Source organism: Emydura macquarii, unplaced genomic scaffold, assembly GCF_026122565.2.
Source record: "Emydura macquarii macquarii isolate MOO-44397 ecotype Brisbane River unplaced genomic scaffold, CSIRO-AGI_Emac_v2 contig_1119, whole genome shotgun sequence".
NCBI classification, from domain to species: Eukaryota; Metazoa; Chordata; order Testudines; family Chelidae; genus Emydura; species Emydura macquarii.
The window spans coordinates 16,685,085-16,705,693 of NW_027131256.1; the positions used below are offsets into that span (position 1 = coordinate 16,685,085).

Genomic DNA, 20,609 nt, shown 5'->3' on the forward strand with positions numbered 1-20,609 from the left:
AGGGATTTGTTAAGCCAGGCCTTAAAAACCTCTAAGGATGGAGATTCCACCACCTCCCTAGGTAACCCATTCCAGTGCTTCACCACCCTCCTAGTGAAAAAGATTTTCCTAATATCCATCCTAGACCTCCCCCACTGCAACTTGAGACCAATGCTTCTTGTTCTGTCATCTGTCACCATTGAGAACAGCCTAGCTCCATCCTTCCTGGAGCCCCCCTTCAGGTAGTTGAAGGCTGCTATCAAATCCCCCCTCACTCTTCTGTTCTGCAGACTAAACAAGCCTAGTTCCCTCAGCATCTCCTCGTAAGTCATGTGCTCCAGCCCCCTAATTATTTCCGTTGCCCTCTGCTGGACTCTCCAATTTGTCACATCCTTCCTGTAATGGGGGGCCCAAAACTGGACACACTACTCCAAATGTGGCCTCACTAGTGCCCAATAGAGGGGAATAATCACTTCCCTTGATCTGCTGGCAATGATCCTACTAATGCAGCCAAATATTCCATTAGCCTTCTTGGCAATAAGGGCACACTGTTGACTCATATCCAGCTTCTTGTCCCCAGATCCTGTTCTGCAGAACTGCTGCCTAGCCAGTCGGTCTCCAGTCTGTTGCAGTGCATGCAGGATTCTTCCGCCCGAAGTGCAGGACTCTGCACTTGGCCTTGTTGAATCTCATCAGATTTATTTTGGCCCAATCCTATAATTTATCTAGGTCACTCTTTATCCTATCCCTATCCTCCAACATATCTACCACTCCCTCCAGCTTAATGTCATCTGCAAACTTGCTGAGGGTGCAATCCACCCCATCCTCCAGATCATTAATGAATAGGTTGAACAAAACTGGCCCCAGGACTGACCCTAAGGCACTCTGCTTGATATTGGCTGCCAGCTAGACATTGAGCCATTGATCACTACCTGTTGAGTTTGATGATCTAGCCAGCTTTCTATCCACCTTATAGTCCATTCATCCAACCCATACATCTGTGACTTGCTGGCAAGAATACTGTAGGAAACCATATCAAAAGCTTTGCTAAAGTCTGCTTTTTCCACATCATCTGTCACTAGGTTGCCTCCCCCATTCACAAGGCAACTCACACCCTTTTCTTGCTAATATACATACCAGTATCCATATCCAAGAGGTTCAATGATTTAGCTTCTGTTAGAGATCTAAAGTAGGGCTTCCAAATGTCCAGTCTGAACTCTTGGGGCCCCACAAATCCTAAGCCTGGGCCTAACAATCTTCTGTTCTGGAATAATAGTAAATCTGTACAAAAGAGTGTCAGCAGAGAGTTTGTACCTTTAGGTACACTGAGTAGCCAACTCAGACAGTTTCACTAACAAACTGTAACTTCAATTCAACATTATAAGTCAGGCTATCTTTCACTCTGAGTAGGCAGGCAACACAGAATGTACCAGGAGCTCAATCTTAGAGTTTGTTTAAGAAAAATAGGTAGATGATTCAACTTTTATTAACCTGGAATTCATACCAGTGAGTGTTTGTGTTTCTTTATCATCTTTATGTTTATTTAAATTTTAAATGAATCCTACCATTTGTGGTTTTAATACAAAGAGTTTTGTTTTGTATAATGGGGATAAACATGTTTGCTCATGAAAGACTTGAAGTGCAGGTGAGGAAAATTAATCATAGGAAGGTATCACAGTTAACTTCACCTCTGACCCCTCCTGTTCTCTTCGAGTGCACCCTCCTTCAGGACTAAAACCTTGAGCTGTCACTTCTCTTGCAGTGGAATCACACAAGTCTCTCATTCTCAGACCTGGCTCTATGTTGCTGTCCCTTGTGTACCAACTGGGATTTACATCTGCAGGACTGACTTATGTCCAGATGCAGTGACTGAACAGCAAAGTGTCATTTATTTAAAAAAAACCAAAAACAACATTTCAGACAAAACTTATCTTAAAAACAATACACACTTGTATGTATATCTAGCTTTACCCCTAAGGCTTACCGTTCCCTGGGTCCAGAAAGGCCCAAAATCTTTAGAATCCTCTGCAAAGTGTGTCTCTCTCTGGGTCAGCCTGTTTCCCTTGACAGCTGAGTGTTGCTGCTTCTCCTGCTGAAGCATTTTTTTAACTCTTTAGTGTTCTTTTGATCTCTAGCTTCTCAACCTGGCCAAACAGCTGCGTTATTTTGGCCTAGAGCCTGGAACCATGCCATTGTCATGTAACAGCCCCTGATATCTGCTGGGAGGTTGCTTATCTGGAACATTCTGTTGCCTTTCTGTTTATTCTTCCCACAGCCCCCTATTAAGCTAGATCAATGCATTCATACAGGACAGTATTAACCCCAACAGACAATAACGTCCCTCACTGCCCAGATCACATGCAATAAAATTGTTACATGTGAGCATTCGGTCACATAAGGTATTCAGGTTCTGGCAGATGAAAGTGAGAGTACGAATGATGTCATGAAATATATTTTATTTTTTAATCTCTAAATTTTCATCCTAAGCTTGACAATATTTTTTGGAAGGAAGCAGTGGACTGAATTGCGGGCAACAGAAGCTCATTTCACCTTTTGATGCCCAGAGTGGCAAGAGGACAGATTTTCTTTATAAGAGAAATCTCCTGTGAACATTTGCTCCAGTCCTACAAAAAACTAGTGCCATCATTCACACCACTCTAGTCAGGAGGTCTGCCAGCATTTCTAAACCCAAGCCTACTTTCTAGGATTCATGTAATTCTCCTGTAAATGTTCAACCCAAGTTGAAAGTTGGCATGCGTGACATATCACCATGACACTTTTCGCTCTTCAATTTTGCTCTTTCCTGAAAACTGGCAATATTGCAAGTAAAGCTTGTCTTTTATGACTAGCATATATTTTTGTTTAGAAATAAATACATTCAGGTAAAGTCGGTACCAGAGTGTGCACTGACTCATTTTTTATTGCATACTTAGCAAGTGATTCACCCTTTATGGAGAAAATATGCAGCTTAATTGCAATTACATTTCATATGCTTTCCTAATATATTCCATCCCCATTTTAAGTCATGTGTTCTTCTTATTACGGAATTTGTGCCTAGCCGTTCCTTAATTAAGATTGCAGCTAAGTTGCTGTTCAAAGCTGAATTAATTTTGCTTCCTCTCTAGTTAATCAGATAGTCTTTGCGAATTTTCAAGTAATTATTATGTTAGAATTGATTAAACGGTTGAAGTTCAGTTTAAAATAAGTAACTTTTTATACTTGATTCATCTTCTTTATTTATTAGATCCTTAGTGTTCATTTGAGAAACCTTATATTGCTGGTAAATACTGTAGAGCATGAGAAGCCTTAGGTATTTCCTACTTTAATTAAATTTCCCCTACCAATTCTGGAGACTGGCTAATTCAGGACATGGTAATCCAACGTGCAGCTTTTCCCTGCCTGGTCACCAGTTCTAAGACTGGATGAGAGTTGTTGTAATTTGATGTTTGTGAGGGGCTAGTGTCACAGTTCAGGGCAACTGCACCTTTATTTTCCCACAGTGATCCAACAAGGGCACCTGCTCACAGGCTATCTAGTCATTGCCTCTCTTGAGTGGAGACCTGCATCCCTCTTCTTCTGACTAGGGTATTTCCAGGCAGCACAGTTCCCTGTGGTATCCCCAGCAGAGACAGGCTGCCCGAGACCAGCTGCTTGCTTTCTCTTCAGAGTTGGTTAACAGGTATAATTGCAACAGAGATAAAAGGTATCACACAGTGCTTCTTATGCTTAAAAGCACTGCTTTATTCTTAAGGTAAAAAGCATTAGTGAAAATATATTAAAAGAATGTACATGCATTCTAATAAGCTTACCAGAGATCACCTCAATTCTCACAAGGCGGTCAGACTAGATGATCATATTGGTCCCTTCTGACCTTAGAGTCTATGAGTCTAAGGTAGGAACCATCCTTCAGACCATCCCCCCAACCCAAAGGGGGGGATTCCTTGTGGTTACAAGTTCATCACAGTTTCAGCTCAGAGCAAGCACCCGTCTTATGAGGCCTCAGTAAGCCAAGTCCTTCCAACACTACCCTAAGGATTGGGGTCCTCCATGGACTAGGGGTCCTCTCTGCTTGCTGAATTAGGAAGGAAGCCCCTGAGCCACTTTAAGACTAGACTGTTGATCCAAAAACTCTATTTATCCAAAAATCTGTGGTCTCTGGAGAATCCAGTTGTAACTAGTATATCTATACTTTTTCAGGAGGGTGGCTTCAAATTGTTTATAACAGAAAAAGTACATTAACATCATCCCCACTAGAGAAGTTGCATACAATAACACATACACAATCATGGTTTTAATACAATGCAGCCCAAAGTTATTAACCTCAATTCTATAAGGTTTAATTTAATTCAGGAAAGTTTATCTTAATTCCATAAGGTTGGATCAGGATATTACAGGATACTGTCAGTCTGACGCAGCTAGATTCTCAAAAGCTCAGCACTTAGCTTTTGAAACTTTTGACGCTTTTGAAAACCATTTTGAAACTTTCAGGCCAAAATGTTAACAGTACAGCATTCAACCTACAGAATTTAAAAAAAAAAAAAAAAAAAAATTAAAAAAAGAAGGAAACCTGGCCACTTGCCTTTGGTGCCTAAATGGGAACTGAGCTCTTCTTAAAATCTTGATTCTGTGTACAGTGTTTTGTTAGAAAATGTGGCCCTATGTGACTTATGTTTAACGAGTTAGTGGTATCAGTCCAGTTTCCACTGGTGAAGGATCCACCTCACAATATACCCCCATGACTCGCATGAATTAGCAACAGAGGGTGATGACTGAAGCAACGTACCAGCAGAAGCATCCTGTCACCCCTAAAGATGATCCCATCAACCCAAGGATGCTAAGCACATTGGAAAGACATCACACAGAAGTTTGTACTGGTGCTACTGTACCTATTAGATGCATAAATGGAGGATTTCAGTCTTCTGGACTGTCAGACCTTTTGCAAAAATTGACTTTAAATTTGACTCTGTACTTTGAAAACAGTGATATTTATTCTGATTTTAAATCTCTAAGATTAGAAGCAACTCCATGTGGCATAATTAATTATAAGTACAAATCAAGCTCCGTAGACATTAAAAAGCCTTTTTGGAAGCAGATTGTGATTTATAGTCCAAATGGATAAAGTGATTGATTATTTCTGTAGTTATTTCTAATAATCCTGTAATATTTTTTATCAGATAGAAAGTTTTCCTATTTTGTATGTGAGCATGAGGTCCAGAGCGCTCTGCCCTTGTGTCGAGATTACCCCCTTCCCCCATCTTTCTATCACAAGAATGTGTCACTTTCTTGTTTAGGAAAGAAAAATGTATGAGATAAAACTTGTGTTTAGGAAGGATTTTAATCTCTAATGTACTAAAAAAAAAAGTATAATGTTGGCAAAAAACCATAAATCATGCTTATGTCTTTCTCTAGATTGATTTTATGGAAGCTAGAGTGAAGATCTTGCCATGTATACACTGTGATTAAACAGAATACCAGTATAGACTAGTTTATTTTGATATACTATGTTAAGAATAGAATTTTTACCTTTCCTTCTGTTTGTAAATAATTTGCCAGCAGATCAGGATCTTCTGAAATTTACTCTTTGTTTGAAATTATTTGCTAAAATATTTCTGTTAATCATTCCTAATCTGAGAGTTATTTCTTGTCAATAACTGAAATCCAAAATGGGATCGGTGTGGATTGGCTCGCTCGCTGGTTTTTGTTTCTGATTGTATAAGTGTAGATATGGTTACAAATCCAAAATTTTTCCATGAATAATATTTCATATTAGCTTAAAACAGTGATTCTCACTGTTTGGAAAGCTGTACCCCTGCAACAGCGGTGTTAAAAGCCTGCACAGCAGTGTTGCCATCTCTCATGATTTTATTGCATGACTTTTAGGAGTTTTTTCCCCTTAAACGCCCAACTGCTGAAATCAGGATTCTGCATGAGACTCTAAGCTTGCTTTCTTTAATTAAAAATAGTCATAAAAAAAAGCCCTGGTGGCTGCAAGAAGAAAGCTGGATATGTGACCTCAGTACACCTTAAATACTCAGAAATTAGATGCCAAATAAAACTAACCCCAAATTTATTATTTAAAAAAAACCTTTCATTTTTTGGGCTGGGACAGGGAGCTGGCTCATGATTTTTGAAGGCTTGAGTTTGGCAATACCATACACAATTTATATATCTTCCATGCCTCCCTACTGGGGGAAACACTGATACAGATATTCAGAATATCCTTCTGCTCCTATTTTACATGCTTTGAGCAGTGAAATAGTTAATTTCAAATGTCAGCACTGTTATCATAATTGGTCTTTAATGACAAAGGCAGGTACTGCTTCAAAGCTATTGTTATAGGCTTTCTGCAAACTCAGGAAGACATTTCTGTATCAGTTATACTCAATATTTTGAAGGCTTTCTTTGCAACCATAGCAGCTAGAGACAGACTTTTTTTGGAAAGTTCAAATTCTGGAGAACAATTAAGAAGTCTGTCTATCTAATTCCTCTGTGCACGTGGGCCATGTCCAATACATTATTTCCATGCTTATTGCTGCTGCTCAGCTCATTCAGTACACGGTTCCCAGGCAGTGAATATTAAGGAGGTGGTAACACAAGTGGAATGAAATCAGTGTTTAGCTGAGTGAATATGTGTAGAACATTTTTGGAGGTATTCACCCAACTCAGGGTCGAGAAGGATGGAGAATCCATTCAACTTCCAGGAACTGCCCTCTTGTTCAAAATAAAACACAGCTCTCAAATACAGTTTTTTGCACCTTGTGTGACTGTTTTGCACGTTTCCTTGGTGTAAACGGAAGTGTGATTAAATTTGTGGATGACACCAAAATTAAAGACAGGTAGGAGAGAGGGCAGAACCAAAGTGCCTGGTGCTATATCATTTTTTCTGTGTTATCTCCATGGAGCTGGTAGGGAGACAATATGCATCCCAGGGTGTGCACTGCCTGTCCCCCTGTCCTTGTCCCTTCCTGTTGCTAGCTACTCTACATGGGCACTGACCTAGGAGACAGTGGAGTGGCAAAGCACTGTGGCAGATAAAAATGGCTTCTGTTAGGCCCATGCGTATTGTGTAAGCGAAAGGCTGAGAGTGCTCCTCATGCAGTACTGCATCTCACTCATCTCCGAGGATATTTCCTTCTTTCTGGCTTTACAGTTCTTGTGCTGTGTTGCCTAATAGCCAACACTGATTGGCACCATTTACTCCAATCATGGATGCTACAGTCAGCAGTGGCCAGGGGATCTTGCTGGCAACGGAGACCAGTGGCATCCCCAGGGACATACATCTGTGCTTCTTAACTTAACCTGTGTGCATCAGCGGAGGGCTAATTCTGTGTCTGAGATACTGGATTGAGACTTGAGACCTGAGTTCAGATCCTGGTTCTGCCACAGATTTCTTGTGTGGCTTAGACAAGGAACTTAATTTTTCTGTGCTTTAGTTCCACATCTGTAAAATGGGGATATTTCCTTTCACCCTTATTTTATTTTCTATTTAGATTGCAGGCTCATCGGGACAGTGACTGTCTTTTACTATGTACATGCAAAGCAAACAGATACACAGTCCTGATATGGGGTTGTGAAAATAATAAAAAATGTATTAAACCCCACACTTCCCCTGGCCACAAGATGGCTACCTAGTGACAATATAGGCAGAGTCCAGAAAGAAAATCAAAATGATGGCCCTCCAAAAGTATCAGATTACAGAGCTGACACAAACTGGCTTAATTAGAGCCCAGCTGTTACAATATGATCTCTTTCTATGTAACCAATCACTGTGATTGCTATAGGGAAATTGAGCAACCAAGGTTGGGAGGGAAAGTGTCCAAGAGTCCGAAGAAGTGATCCACAAAATGAAAAGGTTCACTAAGTGTTGCTCTCCGTAGTGACCCCCACTGGCAGACAAAAGGAGTAATACTCATAAGCCTTAGCATGAGCTGCCTTTAGCTCCCCTCGAGCAGACCCAGGGATGACCTCATCTGGGGACTATGATGAGGCAAATAGAGCAGAGACGGTTTTTTTTTTTTTTTAAATAGTGATGTAAGGAATTTCATTAAAACTCTGCATTCTGGGTGGGAACTTCTGATCAGAACAGAAAGATCAGAAAGCCACAACACCCTTAGTGCCACTCAAATGAGCAGGACTGTGTGGGAGATGAGAGGTTAATAAGCAGCAGTTTCCATAGGCTACCTCAGAGAGAATGTAGTCATCGGGATATGAATTATTTTAGCCCCCAAATCAGAAAATTCCTGAAGCAGAATGGGCTACAATTGCCCTCAGCAGCACAGGGATTTAGAATGAGATTGACAATTTTTATAGTAACTCTGCCATGGAAGTATTGAGCTCTGATCACATTCCTACTTTTGCCATTGTGTTCAGCCTAGGAAAGAACAGTAATTGAATATTATCAGATTGTAAGTGGATGAAATGTTGAACCGAGAGTCCTGAGCTATGTGAATTATGTCATCCTTTATTGCAGAGGCCCTAGGAGCTACTAATGCAGCATGTGAAGGGAGTTGCTCCTGTGATTTATTAGCGGGTACTGTGTGTTTGATTTGTATTATGCTTATTTTTACATGTGGCACCCCAGAAAGATCACCCTGTGTGACGCTGTGAGGGAGCCGAACACTGTGTTATGAAGGAGCTGCTTGTGCGAATGCTTGACTCGAAATGTGTAACTTCATGAGAGACCCAAATAGTTGTAACCAGATTGGTCTGGCACTTCAGAGGGAGTGGAAGGGGTCCTGGGAACTGACAGGCAGCAAGTGAATGGGGGGGTAAGAGGGGCTCCTGTGACTACTGGGAAATGTACCTGGGATCTTTGTTCTTTTAAAAAGCGGAGGCAGGTGTGACTTGGATAAGTGTTTTTCCTCAGGTGTGCTTAGGGATCTATGTAGCATGATGGGTCGAGGTTGAGTGTGGGGGGTGCGTTTTGATCTACCTTTTAACCATTATTCTTGAAGGAGGGTGAATAACATATCTGCTCCTATGAGCCTTTTTTAAATAACAGGTGTGATTGATTTGCTCTTGCAGATGAATCTTGTCTTTCCTCTTATTACCCTAGGGCATGGCGTCTAAGGCAACTTTTATTTTGTACTGTTTACTCTTTCTCATGTCCCATTTATGAGCCGTTTTCCCTTCTCTTCATAGGAGGATGTTGCAAACAGCATTAAACCAAAGCAACCTACATTGAAGCTGGTGCAGCATTTTGTTAGTAACTTTTGAGGTTTGTGTTTTAGTTTGGTTCCCAGTTCAGTTTTGCCTCTCTCCCCAGACCTCGGACTCTGACCATTTCTCACTTTTTGATGAATCTTTCAGTGTTGCCTTTGTACTTCTGAATGGGAGGGGTGCACTAGGACCCAGCGAGCTGCCCCTGCAGCCTGCAGAAAGGCAGCTCAGCAGACTCCTCCTTATCTCCAGTGTCAAACTTGACATCAGCCTGCAAGCGGAGCATGGTAACTTCTCCTGCAATCAGAGCTCTCACATCAGTGGCATGCTGCATGAAGATATGCTCCTCGCACTGCCCTCTGCACCAGCAACATGGATTGTCACATCTCCATCCTCCTCCTGCTCATCTGCTCTGCCCTCAGCTGCTTTGGGGAACTGATTCTCCATCCTACCAACGAAGGTAAGCCGGGCACAGCAATTGAGATCCCAGCCGTGGCTGCACTTTCCCTTTCCTTAACGTTGGCTCCTGTTTGAAACCTGGTCCACATCAAAAAAGAAATTTTTTTTAAGGTGGGCCGGCACGATAACGGTTTGGACGGAGATTTTCTTTGAGTGAGTGATTAAAAGAAACCCTGTAAAATCAGATGGTGGCAGCGGGGCCAATTACAGCCTTCAATTACAATGCAAAACGGGCAGCACTTTGCACAGTGCTGGGTGTTAATTTATACAAAGGGCTATTTGCTTGCTTCTCTTACACCAAAGTTAAAAGGAAAACCTAGCTCTCTCCGTGTGAGCAGCTCTGTTAGAGGTGATGACACGTTGTGGTGCCCGTGACCCATGCCACTTAGGAAGACAAGTAAAGGGAGGTTGTGTTAGACCATAGCGGTGTGTGTTTATGTATGGCTGAACTTCACAGAGACTAGGTGGAAGTTGTTTGTTGCATCCCACAAGGTGATGGGCTGCTCCGTGGTCCAGGTTATAATGAGTAGTGCATGTGCGGTTGTGAGCATAAGTAATGCTAAGGGGAACTCTCATGCTACTGCCTGTGTACAGTTACGTGTGTGCAAAGTATATATTCTGCGTTGGATGGCCCAAAGCATAAGGGAAGGAAGGAAAGATTGAGGAAGAAAAGGAAGGAAAGAGAAAAGAAGTGTAGAGAATTTAGTGTTTTCTTCCATTGAGGTTATATTTTAAGCCCTTTCCAGCTACACAATTACAAACTTGATCTTACTATTTATTCACCATTAATGCATGGAATATAACTGATTTATTAAATAATTTAGCTGCCTAATGATCTCTTTGTATGTAATGTACCTAATTTCTCAGTATTTAAAAAAAAAAAAAATTTACAGCGCTTGTCCTTTTTTTTTGTGAATTATTTCCTCCACTGGAAACTCAACTTCAAAGCCTGTTCATATGCATAATGGTAGCAATATAATTAGTCTTGTTTTTATTTCATTTCAGAAACTTTTAATGTAATAAAAATCAGCCAATTGTGCTGCTCCTTTTAGATAATCTACTTTTATTGGTGTAACAATTTAATTTCAGTCTTTTCTTTAGAGTCGCTTTAAAAAAAATTCTAAAAAAAGGCTTTAGCATATCATTCTTTTTTGCTTTTACTAAGTTAATGTGAAATTCAGTGTGATTGAAGTACACAAATTTCAGCAAAATAATTTTACCCATTGGACATTCAGTCTTGAAAGCTAATTTAAAATCTTTGTTTAAAAAGACATGGCTAGCCATTCCTCGTGGATAAATAGAAGAGGTGCTTCTGCTCGCAAGACACTGGACACAGCTTCTGGGATCAGTGTGTCCAAAGCAACTTTTATCTATAAAATCCAGAGGTCAAAAGGTTGTGAAGAACTTCTAGCAGCAAACAATTGTACAAAACCTACACCTGCTTAATATGTAGCATTTGTATAGAGAAGAAAATATACCAGCTATTAAGATAATTATTTTTGATGCCCAAAGTAACACTGATGAACTGTGTGATACCCTAGCTGCTCTTGAGGTAAGGCAATTATTGTGTTAAATTATTATTATTATTATTTTTTACATTAAGGGGGAGAAAACAATCAGGGAAAGATTAAAACTTTACAAATCCAAGAAATTCTTACATCAGCTGTTTTTATTGTTAGGAAGAGTTAATTATACACTGTTCTCATAAAAAGGATAGATCAGCTGTTTATATATATATATTGTCTGTGTAAATATTTTTTGTATGGCGAATGCTTCAGAGGTTATTTAATAGAACGTACTTTCAAAGTGTTGTGCATAGCTAAGCCTGTCTCCAGCCACATGCTATTTTATAAATAGTGTCACCCTTTACAAGTGATTTGGCTAATAAAAACAAGCATGTTAGTGGGGGTTACTTTTGTGTGTGTGTTTGTTACAAAAGCTTCTTAGCGCAAAGTACGTAGTTCTGTTAGGCAGACAGCAGAGCAACTCTGCTTCCATGACACTGGCAACCAGACACATTATGTAAACTAAAATAGTAATTAAGGCAAAAAGACTTTTGAGATCTGATGTTTGCTAAAATATCACTTATTTTTCTTGTGTTGAAAATGGCTAAAATTTTTGAGATTTAACTTGCAAAATTTAAGGAAAGTGTGTGTGGGGGGAATCCTATGTAATAGGAAATATGCACAAGACATAGCTGTTCAAAGAAGCTTCTAATGAGACAGTGTTGTACATTATGACTCATCCAGTTTGACTTTAGAGAGTTTTTTCTTTTATCATTAGTTTAAAAATCTTGTGCATGATACAGCATGAAATAGATGTTTTCTGCACAGTCAATGGAAGTAACAAAAATAGACAGCAGTGTTAAGTGTTTAATTTTCCAGTTTAAGTATTTAATTCCTTCCCCAAATGCAAACTAGGGTTTTTTTCTAAAAATAAAACTAACTTTAAACCAGTTAATTTCTGTGGTAATTTGGAAAGGCTTGAAATAGGTTTTCAGTTTATCGTATATTTAGACGGATACAGTGAAATTAAGAATTTGAGTTTTTATAATCTGCTATCAGACATACTCACACATTTGACAATCCATTGTCAAGATGCAGTTTAAAATCTACATTCAAAAAGATTTTTGCTTTTTTCTTGAAATAATCTTCTCCTGACTACATTTCTTCTTCCCATCCCTTTCCCTAAATTTCCGTGCCCACCCCCCAAAAAACAAAGAATTTAAGGGAAAATGTATGTTTATATAATTTTGTGGCAACTATTTAGAAAAGTTTTCTTTTTCCAACTTTGAGAATGAACAAATTGTAGTAATTTAAACTGATAATTTGGTCAAGGTTTGTGGCTGTGTATACCAACCTCAATATGTGGATAGATCAATAGAATATATGTGTTTTATAAAACTTAGTATGGATTAACCAATTAATTTTTCATCATAGAGTCTTTTAAGAAAGGATGAAATTCAATCAAAGTGGCTTTACAGTACTGTGTAACTGCTAATGTGTGCTAGGCACATTGAGGGTAGTTTGTGGGTTACCACCAAAAATATACCAAATTTATTTTATCTGGAAGAATTGTGCAGATTTTTGTGAAAGCATTTTTAGTGCGAAGATGTATAAAATACATGGTCATTACAGCCAATACAAACGCTGCAACAGCAGGAAAAAAAAGTAGTAGTAATAGTTATATGTTGGTCTACTTCCTTTTTAGTTATTTAATCCAGTTTGGGGTTTTTTCTGTGGGAGAGATGGAACATATGATACTTCGCACCATCACCAAAAGTTTTATTTAAAGAAACTGTTCTTTTGTGGAAACAGGTAATTTTTTTAACTTATTTCTTTAGAAGTCTGCCACATACTGGGCTGTTTTTTTTTTAAACCACACATTTCTTACCCCTTAAACTATCTCACTAATCCCCAAAGAGACTTTATTAATGTACAGTAGTGAAGTGTGAACAATTTTTTGAGAAATAGGAAAATGTCAGGAAGAATTAACATCTGATTGAATGGATCATTCCTCATTTTAGGGTTGACATCAATTTTCAACACACAAGGAGAAACCTCAGTTTGAGAATATGCTGCGCTCTTAAAGTGTGTAGCAACAACAGACGCTATTATTTCAATTGGATCTAGCATTTTTTACTTTTGGAGGATTACACTTTCTCACTTAGAGAGATGCAGTTTCTTTCAAAACAGTTCATATAGTATACAGAAATCAAACGTGTTATACAATTCTGTAATTTAATAGTTTTTTCTGATCCTTTTCAGTAACTATGTTGTTTGCCTGAGGCTACCAGCAACCTTAATTTCACTGTTTTATAACCCACAACAGTTAACACTTGACCTGGGTCATTAACAGGATTATCAGCAAATTTGTTTAAGCTTTTACTGACAACCTGAATTGCTTCAATAATATTTTGACTGTGCAGGCAGGAAACTTCTTGTAACCTCTCAATCTAGCATAAAATTAATTTCTTATGAACACGACTCCAAAAAGACGACCAATATTGTAAATCTATTTACAGTACTGAGTTTACATAATCTCCATTTTAGTAAACAGTAAACAACTTGTAATCGGTCCCTCTTTCCAATGAGTATAAAGTTTCCAGGATGTGGTTTCATGTTTTTCTCATTCATTACCATCTCAGTACATTGCATAACTCAGCAATTAAATTACATAGCTTTATCGGTGTGAATATTTACTTTGTTAGCATTATTAATATTAATGTGTTTTCTAGCCAAGTCAAAAATGCCAGTGTTGTATGTGCAGTGGCATGTACGACTGACTTTGCACATATATTTTTATATTTTGTTTGAATGACATTAAGAAATGTTGAAAATGCTGGAAACTTTTCTATAGCAATGAAAAGGAATTGTACAGGGGAAACGCCTTTTAAAAAACATTTTCTTATTCTAGGTCAGCTGTTATAAGATCATGACAGGTTTTGATGTTTCATGACATAATTCCTGATGCATTTAAAGTTCAACAACTTAATTTTGAGAGTTTAATCGCAAAATGTAAAAATAAATGCAGAAATTTTAACAAAAATACATTATCTTTTTAAAGTTGGAATTTGGAAGATTTAAACTGGTGAGGTTTAAAGAGCTAATTTTCGTACAGCTGTATCTTATTCAAAGCTGTTGTGTTTTAATCCCCAGCTATATGGCCAGACAAGTAATGAGCATGCTTTAAAATTCACACCAGGGTAGTTGTAAAATGCAGTGTTACAGGAAAAAAAGGTTCAGTGGATTCGTTATTTTGTATGCCTGTATTTACACCAAGGTTTTAATACTTCAAATAATTTGTTCCCTTTGCTGTTTGTCATTTTGAATCTTTCCTTGTTTAACACTATTTCCATTGTAATGTGCTGAAAGGAAAAAAATTAGATGCTTCTCAAAAACAAATTAAACTTAAAATGTTTGAAAATATCAAAACACGTCCAAATGTAAGGTTCTTGTCACAATTTATTTATGTACACTTTTCCAGCAAGGCTGAACTTCTCCCAAAACAAACAAACAAACAAAAAGTAATAACCGAAGAGGTAGGAGTTTGTGTTTTAAACTTTTCAGTGTATTAAAAAACCATAAACAGATACAAGTTTTAGATCATTAGCTCTCTGAAAACCTTAAACAAGTATGACACAGACCAAGTTTAGACAGTTTACAGTAAAATCTTTGCAAGTTCTTGATGCTTCAGAAATTAATGCATTTTATTTGCATTTAAACTTGACAGGAATGTTGGTATTTGTTTAAAAAAAATTATCCTTGGGATAATACTGAATTCAACAAATTTGCTGTCAGTATGCTTGCTTTTGATTTTGTTTTAAAATATACAGCTTTTCTTCCAGGAAAGTATGTTACTGTTCGTGTTCTTGTAATCCCCATTTGATGAAAGGTTTAGAAATACAGATGCAGGTGTTCGTTTTTGTTTTCAGAGATCTGGATTTTATCACCAGTGAGGGTCACTACAGAGCTGTTACCAAATGCAAGAGTACAATCTGCAGACTTTCAAACAGAGGCTTGTCTAGTTCCGTTATGCATCTCTTAGGTTATTCATCCAGGTCTAATGGCGTCCTAGGCTGCCATTTGATTTCTTTAAAAAATTATCTGGAGTACCGGTGAGGTCCCTCAAAATTCCTAAAGTTCAAAGTTGTGCTCTGCAGAACCAGGATTGTAACATTTACTAAAAAGTCATACAGGCATCTAAACACATACATGACATAGTAGCACAAGTCCCATTCAAAGTCAATGGGACTTGTGTGCCTAAGTCCCTTAGCTGTTCTTGAAAATCCCATCTCATGGAGTTTTTACTGGTATGAGACCAATGTGAAATCAGAATTGGGACCCAAAGATTTCCAATTGCCTGTGAAACTCAGTAATTAATGGGGTGACTAAAAGAAATAAAAATCTAGAAATAAAGATAACGCTGTCTCAAAGAAAAGGTTGGGAAAGAGACAAAAGAATTAAGCCCCAGACTGTGAGGCTGTTGGCTAGAATGAATGAAACCACACCAAATGAAGTCTTAAACTTGCAGAGATGTTATTAAATGAGACAAACTGTAAGTAGAGACTTTACTGCCAGCCTCCCTTTTTTCATAAACTACTGTATCCTGCTGTTTCAGGCAAAGTATGGAGGGAAAATCCTATTAATCTGCTGGAAAAATATTGATGAAAGAATAATAGCAGATGAAACGAACAGTAGTAGAAACTTACTAGCAATTAAGGAAACAATGGAATGAATGTTACGGAATAAGGTTCAGTCAGGGCAGTTGAATGTAATATGTTATGGGAATGGTGAAAGCATTCTTTTTTTGTCCAGCCCGTTTCCCATGTCATATTTATATCCACGTTTTGATGGAGAGGATAAAAGATTACCTCAGTCTACGTGTTAAAATATTAATGAAAAGACTGCTAGAAATCTTTTCTAAATTCCTCTCTGATTTTTAGGTACATACTTTAAAAGTATGTTTTGAATTTATTCTCTTAAGGAAAGAGACTGTTTCACAGCAGATTTCTAAAGAAGAGAATAACTGTCTGAATGGTAGATTTTAAAACGGCAAAATCTCCTTCACTGCACCGCTTTCAGGCTTCCCACAATCTTTCTCCAGTAGTAAATATAACAAGGAGTGAAGTTACTTTTGTGAAGGAAGGGCTGAGCAGAAGCCCAACAAATGCATAACCCCTAAAGCCTTCTCTCATTAGCTGTATTATTATAATTCTTAAGTCAGTGCTGACAGTGTGCTCAATCCTGAATAAGGCACAAATAAAGAGAGTCTCCCTATCCCTAAAATGTTTAGGCTTTGTTTACATTAGCAGGCTTCATGGCTGTGATTCTCCAGCAGTACAGCTCCACGGATGCCAGCTTCCACAATGTAGATGGGGCTCAGGCATTTTTACCACCCTATTTAAGCCTTAAACAACAGGACAGTAAAAGCATACAATCCTTGTCTACACTATAGTTTTCACAGATTTTATCATCCATCGATGATGGAGCACTACTGGAGAATATACATCTACAAAGTTTTAAGGTAATTAAGGTATCAGAGTCTAAAGATTCAATCCTACAAACATTACTCTAAGAGCCCAGTTAAAGAATAGATGAAAGGAAGTGAGTGTTTGTCCCAATGAGGGTGTGGGCTGAAATACCCTGTGGAAGTAAGAGGCAGAAGGGCTGCAGAAAGATGGCTTTCACTCTGAGGTTAGAGCTGATCTAGGGAACCTAAACCTCCTCAATCTCTTCTTCTTTTCCACCTCACTCTACAAACCCCTTCAATTCTTCTCCTCACCGTCCCTGTCTTTGCTGCTTCCTTCTTCCTCACAATTTCTCCCATCCCCATTTATTCTTTATCTTCCTCTCCATTCCCTGCCATGATCAAGTGACCAAGACAAGGCATCTTCCCTTGGTTGGTAAAATGTGATTTTTTTGCCTTGATCCATTCCCTTTCACCCACACACTTGTAGTCAGAAGGGAGAACCTTTGGTCACCCAGAGGAGGCCATGAAGGACTGGCACTATTTGTTCAGTGCACTCACTCAGCAGTACGCTCAACAGTATCATCCTAGCATTCAAGAGTGGAGAGAGGAGTGATAGAGAGTGGGGTTCATGCGCAAAGAATGTGCTCAGTGGAGAAGGGGAAGGGAATGCTCGATGAGGAAATACTGGGAGCTTACAGTGTGTGTGGGAGGCTAATGGTAGGAGGTGAAAAAGTAGGAGGTTAAGATCTGTGAGAAATTGTGATGGGTGGGTGGGTGAGAATGCAGCAGCCACATTAACATTTACCTTTTCCTTGCTATAAATATTTATATTTCTCGCATGTGGAAGGAGTGAGAGAATGTTAGCAAGGATTGGGTTGGAAAGGCAGCAAATTAAGTCAGGGGCAATTCCATTTTTCATGTGGATAGCACAGCACACATGTTCTGCATTAATTACCTCCATAAATTCAGTTAACCTAGCTAACAATGAAAATAGCATATTGGTGACATCAGCGTATTGGAAAATAGAACTGGTTTTAGCATCTTGGTTTCCTCAACGTGACACTTACGGAGGTTGCTGATAGCATCAGAATGTTGTTTTCCCAGTTCATACCAAAACATTTAACCATTTGCCCTATGGATGTATTTTATACATATGAGTAATTGGGTAAGAACCCAAGCATGTTAGTACAAGTTGAAAGGCTTGATTCATAAAAGTTCATCCTTCATCACAATCTGTAAGAGAAGAATAGATTAATGAAACCACTTGTATGGATGGCCCTCTGAACATAGTGGCTGAGCATAGTTTAATGCGTAGATATATCTTACTAATTTCTGTGCTTTTATAAAAAAATTGCAAGAGTTTATTGTTGGCTAACTAAACTTTGGAAAGCAACCTCTTTTAAAATCTGGAATAATTCCACTGTGATTCAAAAGTCATTTGGTCTATTAGCTGACCAACATTCAGTTAATTGATTTGGGTTCTGGTCTCTGTCTCAATAGACTCTGACATCAAAGAGCGACTGATTACTTGTATATCCCACTGACTTCATTGGGAGTTGTACACTTTCAAGACTCTGAGGATCAGGGCCTCCAATGTGTTTGCATTGCAGTTAGAAGGAAAGTTTCCATGATCCTGGGAGTCATTCTAGGTGTGGATACTACTCGATGAAATATGAGCTTTCTACAGCACCTGCTGCTGTCAAGCGTTCTAGAAGCTGAAACTGTTAGGTTGTTTCATGAATTGCTGACATACTTAACAAATATTGGTAGAGTATTGTGATCTAATGCAAAGGGCCCATCCTGTGAGCTGCTATGCTGAGTGTCCTCAACCTCTGTTGAAGACAGTCGAAGTCGAAGGCACACAGCATCCTGGAGAGACTCAGCACCTCTCAACATGGGGTACTTTGTGAAAATCCTGTAGATCCCAGCTTTATCAGACCCACAAAGGACTCTATTCTACAAAACTCCTCATTGATGTCATACAACTGATTTCCATAAGTCATCTCAAGTAAGGAGTGCAGGTTACGACTGCAGGAAGAATTTTCGGGCTTGATTGTGCAAGGATCTGAGGCCCCCTTGGGAAGTGTTCAGCTCCTGTTGAAGTCGGTTGTGTGGCATTTGGCACTTCATAATATTTGGTCCTTATACAAGAGTGAACTTGCATTTTCCTCATTTCAAACCTATCCTAGCTCTGTCGGCCAGTTCTGTATTTGCACTGGATTATATCAGGGTAATTCCACTAAAGACAGTGGAGTTACTCCTTATTTAACACGGAATAAGAGTAGAATCAGGCCCTAAGTGTTTGGAACTTGAACTTGAATTCAGGTATTAAGGGAAACATTGAAAAAGGGGAAATGGAGAAAATGTGAACAACAAAGTGAACATAGAACATATTGTATCCATTTGGGTTTTGGGTATCCATATGGGCAAAACTACTTTTTTAAAAGTACTGCTGTCGAGGAGGGAGGAAGAAGAGGTTTAATTGACAGGAAATCTTTGTGAATTAGAATTAATTTTTTATGTTCAAAAACAAGTTGAAGGTTTGCATTGCCGTTTGGACCTCATTAGGCTCATCCAGTCTTAGTTTTTATATTCCTGGTATAATGAAAAGAACTGGCAGCATAACAACTCCACAGGAAATAGGAGGCTAATAAAACTGAAACTTTATTAGACACATTTGATAAACATTACATTCCAGCACACCAGTGATGTGTTTTTATACAACTGGAGAATGAGTTACACACAGTTCTAACAGTATTATACTACTTTTGTGTAATGTTTAAGACCAGGAAAAAATAAATGTATCTGTTTCTGATGGTGCTCATACATGAAAATGTTTTCTCATAAATGTGAGGGGCTAGGCAAAGTAACAAAATAATGCAGACAGGTACTGAGAGAAAATCCACCCAGCACCTCTGCCAAAGCAGCTCTCTTCTGACTGACAAAACATCTAGTAGTTCAGTGTTGATGCTTTCTGAGAGATGCCTACGACCTTTTCTTTTATCCTGGGAGAAATAGGGCCCAGTCTTTCTGTGAGCCACCGAGTTTAATGGGAATTGAAAACATTTGGCACTCTGCAGGATCAGGCTCAAAACAGATTAGTTTGCACATCAAAATCAGTAGTGTATCCCCTATTTTGAATCTCCATAGCTATCCTTTGAACACCCTCCATACTGAGATGAGGGAGAAAATATTTTAGCATGAAGTGAGCACTCTGTTTGGTAGTAATAAAATTTTAGGAACGAATTCTGCTTTCTAAACCTTTTCAGCTTCATGGTTTTTAAAAATACAATAATAATAATATTTTGCTCTTCCTCACCTTTAGTGTGAGGATTTCATAGTGTTTAGCAAGCCCTTATTTTGGGCATGATTGTCCCTTGTTCTGTACATCAGTGCAGGGGAGTTAGAAGAATGCAACTTGTCCCTTACTCACCTCTATGGGCTTCACATCTAGTGGGTCCCAGACTGGGAAGTAGAACGACTCTGCGGCACATTTACTCCATTGCCGTGCAGGTGGTGGAGAGTGAATTGGCAGGAGTGAGGAGTGGACAGAGCCTTGGCTGCCAGCTAGCACAGTTGAACCAGCGTGGGAGAGAGGGGCATGGTGGGAAGGGGAAGGGAGGAGATCTGGTACTGATCTGAGCCAGCAGCAGAATACTTCCTTTATGGAGCAAGCTGGGAGTGCGGGGGAGAAATGAGACTCAGTCACAGTTTCCTCCTTAATCTGGTCCTAGGGCGATTGCAGTTTACAATCTAACCCTGTATTTGTGGGCATTTCTGTAGTGCTCATCACTGTACTGAATCTCCTCATTAAGTGCTTCCCAACAGTCCTGTGAGAGAGAATTACAATGAGATTCGTATTTTGGTAGCTTCTCTGATCAGCTGCAGGAAGAACTGACTACTTGAATCTACCTCTACAAGGTGCTCGGAGGCATGTTTGCTGAAAAGAATAAAACAGGGAAAAATGAAACTGTCTTGCTCCAGAAGGAAAAGGACAGTTGCCAGAAGTTTCAAAATATCAGCGTTGCAAGATCTGACAT

General features: G+C 39.0%; 1 protein-coding gene across 7 annotated transcripts in view; it reads left to right on the top strand.

Moving 5' to 3' along the window:
• Window positions 1-20,609, top strand: part of EPHA3 (EPH receptor A3) — a 550,981-nt gene that overhangs the window by 244,808 nt on the left and 285,564 nt on the right. For all 7 annotated transcript variants that reach the window (XM_067546251.1, XM_067546250.1, XM_067546247.1 and 4 more), the window contains 2 exons: window positions 9,121-9,196; window positions 9,289-9,598. In XM_067546251.1, the coding sequence (XP_067402352.1) occupies window positions 9,511-9,598 (88 nt within the window). In that variant the 5' untranslated portion in view covers window positions 9,121-9,196; window positions 9,289-9,510. The remainder of the gene's footprint in view (window positions 1-9,120; window positions 9,197-9,288; window positions 9,599-20,609) is intronic.